The sequence below is a fragment of the Dendrobium catenatum genome, unplaced genomic scaffold (assembly GCF_001605985.2).
Source record: "Dendrobium catenatum unplaced genomic scaffold, ASM160598v2 fragScaff_scaffold_1038, whole genome shotgun sequence".
Taxonomy (NCBI): domain Eukaryota; kingdom Viridiplantae; phylum Streptophyta; class Magnoliopsida; order Asparagales; family Orchidaceae; genus Dendrobium; species Dendrobium catenatum.
The window spans coordinates 2,090,843-2,094,068 of record NW_021319500.1 but is presented as its reverse complement, the minus strand read 5'-3'; the positions used below and the strand labels follow the sequence as shown (position 1 = coordinate 2,094,068).

General features: G+C 36.5%; 1 protein-coding gene across 1 annotated transcript in view; it reads left to right on the top strand.

Moving 5' to 3' along the window:
- Window positions 1-2,039: 2,039 nt before the first annotated feature.
- Window positions 2,040-3,226, top strand: part of LOC110093421 — a 6,532-nt gene continuing 5,345 nt past the window's right edge. The window contains exon 1 of the mRNA XM_028698065.1: window positions 2,040-2,074. Coding sequence (XP_028553898.1) covers window positions 2,040-2,074 — 35 coding nt within the window. The remainder of the gene's footprint in view (window positions 2,075-3,226) is intronic.

Sequence of the window (3,226 nt, the reverse complement as noted above, 5' to 3'; positions counted from 1 at the left end):
TCTAAGTCAAAATCCAAAGGCTGTAAAACTTTCAAATATTTACGGCCTATGCCACTGGACCTATCACTTTGAAGATTCTGACCTTAGAACCTTCACCTAAGCCTCTAGTCACTTCCAGACTATTACTTCTGATATGTTGATCAATAAATTGAATCTTTCTAGACTCATCACAGCTCCCAGTGAGCATGAGCTCAAAAATGACCAAAATACCCCCTATGGGGCTCAAATATTGATTTCCAATCAAATGAACCCCGAATTGAATGCAACCACTTCCAGCAAGTTTCAAATGTCATTTCAAACCTGTTGGACCCATTCCCAACCCCTGGGTCAACCTGGTTGACCAAGTTAACAGGTTTGACCAAAGGGGCCCTTTAAGGGTCCAAATAGGTGTTTTGAACCAAATGACCTCCCCAGACCCTAGGACCATATCCAATAGACTCTAAATATCATTTGAAATTTGTTGAACCCATTTCTAGACCCTGGACCTAGCTGGTTGACCAAGTCAACCAATTTTAGCTTAAGGGCCCATTAAGCCCTCTTAACCCAAATGACCTACATAAACTTTGGAATGGCCCTCACCAACACCCATAACTTTCTCCTAGTCCACATCATTCACCCTATTGACTGGTTGACTAGTCAACCTAGTCAACAAGTTTACTTGAAATAGGCTTAAATGCCCATTTGGCTTGACTCAAGTTAGCTCAAAACTTACCAATCCACTCATTTCTATTCCAACAGCTCTAAGCCCTTCTAGAGACTTTTTAGGCTGATTATTAACCTTTGGATCAATGTCCAATGGTTTGGATGACTTCCACATGGGCAAATGAGGACAAGACCACCTTTCTATGTAGGTGTCCTTGCATTTGTCCTTGGCCCCTGCTCTCACCAATTTCTAGGCCTGATGGCATGCATCAAGGAGGCTTCCAAGTCAATCATAGCCATCCATTTGGCCAAGATATTTTTTTAAAAAAAAAGAGAAGGGATTAAAAAGAGGAGATTCATTCTAATCCAAAGATTAACAAAAACCTATCCATCTCTAAAGCTCTCCCAGCTTTAAGACTCCTCTTAGAGCTGCTCCAGACTAATTCCTAGCCTTCCCAAACTGTTTTCCATCAAATCCAAGTCTCCAAAACACTCATTGGTGAAGAGAGAGAGGATCTGGAAATTTATGAATAACTCCAAATCCAGAAAGATCCAGCTCTTTGAGACTTCACCAAAGTTGAAGAGGACATCTTCATCTTTCCAACAAGCCCAAGAAGTCAAAAATCCATCAGTTAGATTATAAGTTATTTAAGTTTTAAGTTTAAATTTAAATTTGAAACTGAAGCAAATCTACAGTGCATGGAGCTCTAAAAATCCATGTATTGGAAGATTATGCTAACATCAATCTATGTTTCAAATTTCATCAAGTTTGGTTAAGTATTTTAGAAGATATAGGCCTTTAAAAATCTCCAGTTTTGGCAGATCAGGACCGTCTGATCGATCGATCGGACGATCCAGATCAGATCTAGAACCCGCGCGCCTTACCTGGGATTCGAACCCGGGTCTTCTGGCCAGACCGCACGGGTGACTTGGCGCCATCTAGGCGCTCGGATCGGATCTCGTTTGATCCGATTGAATGGCTGCCGTTCATGCCGATGTGGTTAAGTGACCACGCGAGATCACGCCACGTGTCAAGGCCGCGGCATAGTGCCACCGTCCAGCCAATCATTGCCAATGACTGGTTTGGCGGCGCCGGCGGCCCGATTTGACTAAAATGATTTTAAAAATCATTTAAATGCCCAAAAACTTCTAAAATTCATGGTAAATCCATTTTCTCACCACAATCAGTGTTTTAGGGCTTGTTGGAAAGCTCTTGAGCTCTATTTTTTACTGAAAGTAAATTAAACATATTTTGATCATTGGTTTTTGAGAAATTTGGGTTTATATGAAATCCAATTTTCTAAATTTTCTTTTAATCCAGTGGTCAAATGATGTCAAGATTTTGGTGAGACAATTTTGGACATCTTAGGCATTATCTGTAATTTTTCTAGGTCCATATGTCCAGTGGATTGCTGTGGGGTGAATTTACAAAGTATTGGGTCCATTTTGGACCAAAAACTTTGGAAATTCATAACTCTCCAAACTAGGAAAATTAGGCTTCCTAATTTCTGTGGTGTGTTTGTGTATGGTTAAGGGTTAGATGAACAGAGATTTAGACCTAATGGAATACTAGTACCACCTAGGAAAAATAATAATGATAAGGTCTAGCTAACTTAGAAAAATCCTAGGAAATTCTACACACACCCAATAGGGGTGAAACTTGAACACAGTAAACATAGTGACATTTTACACCTTAGGTTCAAATTTCACCTAATTTGGAGTTGATTAGGTCAGAAAATTAAACAAGTCCATGTTAACCGCTTAATTAAGCTTTAAAACTTCTAGAAATTCCAATAAAACAAGTTTAAATCCAAAAAATACCAAAAACCCTTCAAACTGACCAGAATCATGTCCTTAATCAAAGAAAATTAAAATCCCATTTATCAGACATCAAATCAAATCTTAATTTAATTTTAATTAAAAACTAATATTTAATTAAAATAAATAATTAATAATAATTAAAAATTCCAAAAAATTCCCAAACACTTGAGAATCACTTCTTAGGTTATCTCTGACATTTGGAGTTGATTTCAAGAAGTTTGGAATTCATTTGGAGCAAAATCAAGAAAACCCTTCTAATTAAACAATTTTAAAAAATCAATAAATACATCAAACTTTGAAAAATCATAACTAACTCTAGAAAAACTCAATTGAACAAACGCACTTGCATTCAACTCAAAATCAAGTCTAGTATTATCAAAAAAATTTCAAACCTTCCAAAATCAGTCAAAGTCAAAAGTCAACAAATTGGTCAACCTAGGTCAAATCTTCGAACCTTCATAACTAATTGTAGAAAAATCCGATTTCAGTGTACTTACCTTCTAATTGATCGTCATTAGGTCTAGTATTAATAAAATATTAACTTTCTAGAAAACACTCATAATTGAAAAGTCAATTTTTGACCCCTTGATTAAATGATTAGAATAATCCAGAAGATTCCTAAAAACTCAAAATCACTCTAAAACTCCAGAAATCATTAATCAACCTTAAAATCAATTTCAACTCATTAATACTTAAATTCAAATTTAAATCTTCCCTTCAGCCTTTCAACCAACCAGAACTTCGAACAACTTTAACAATTTGC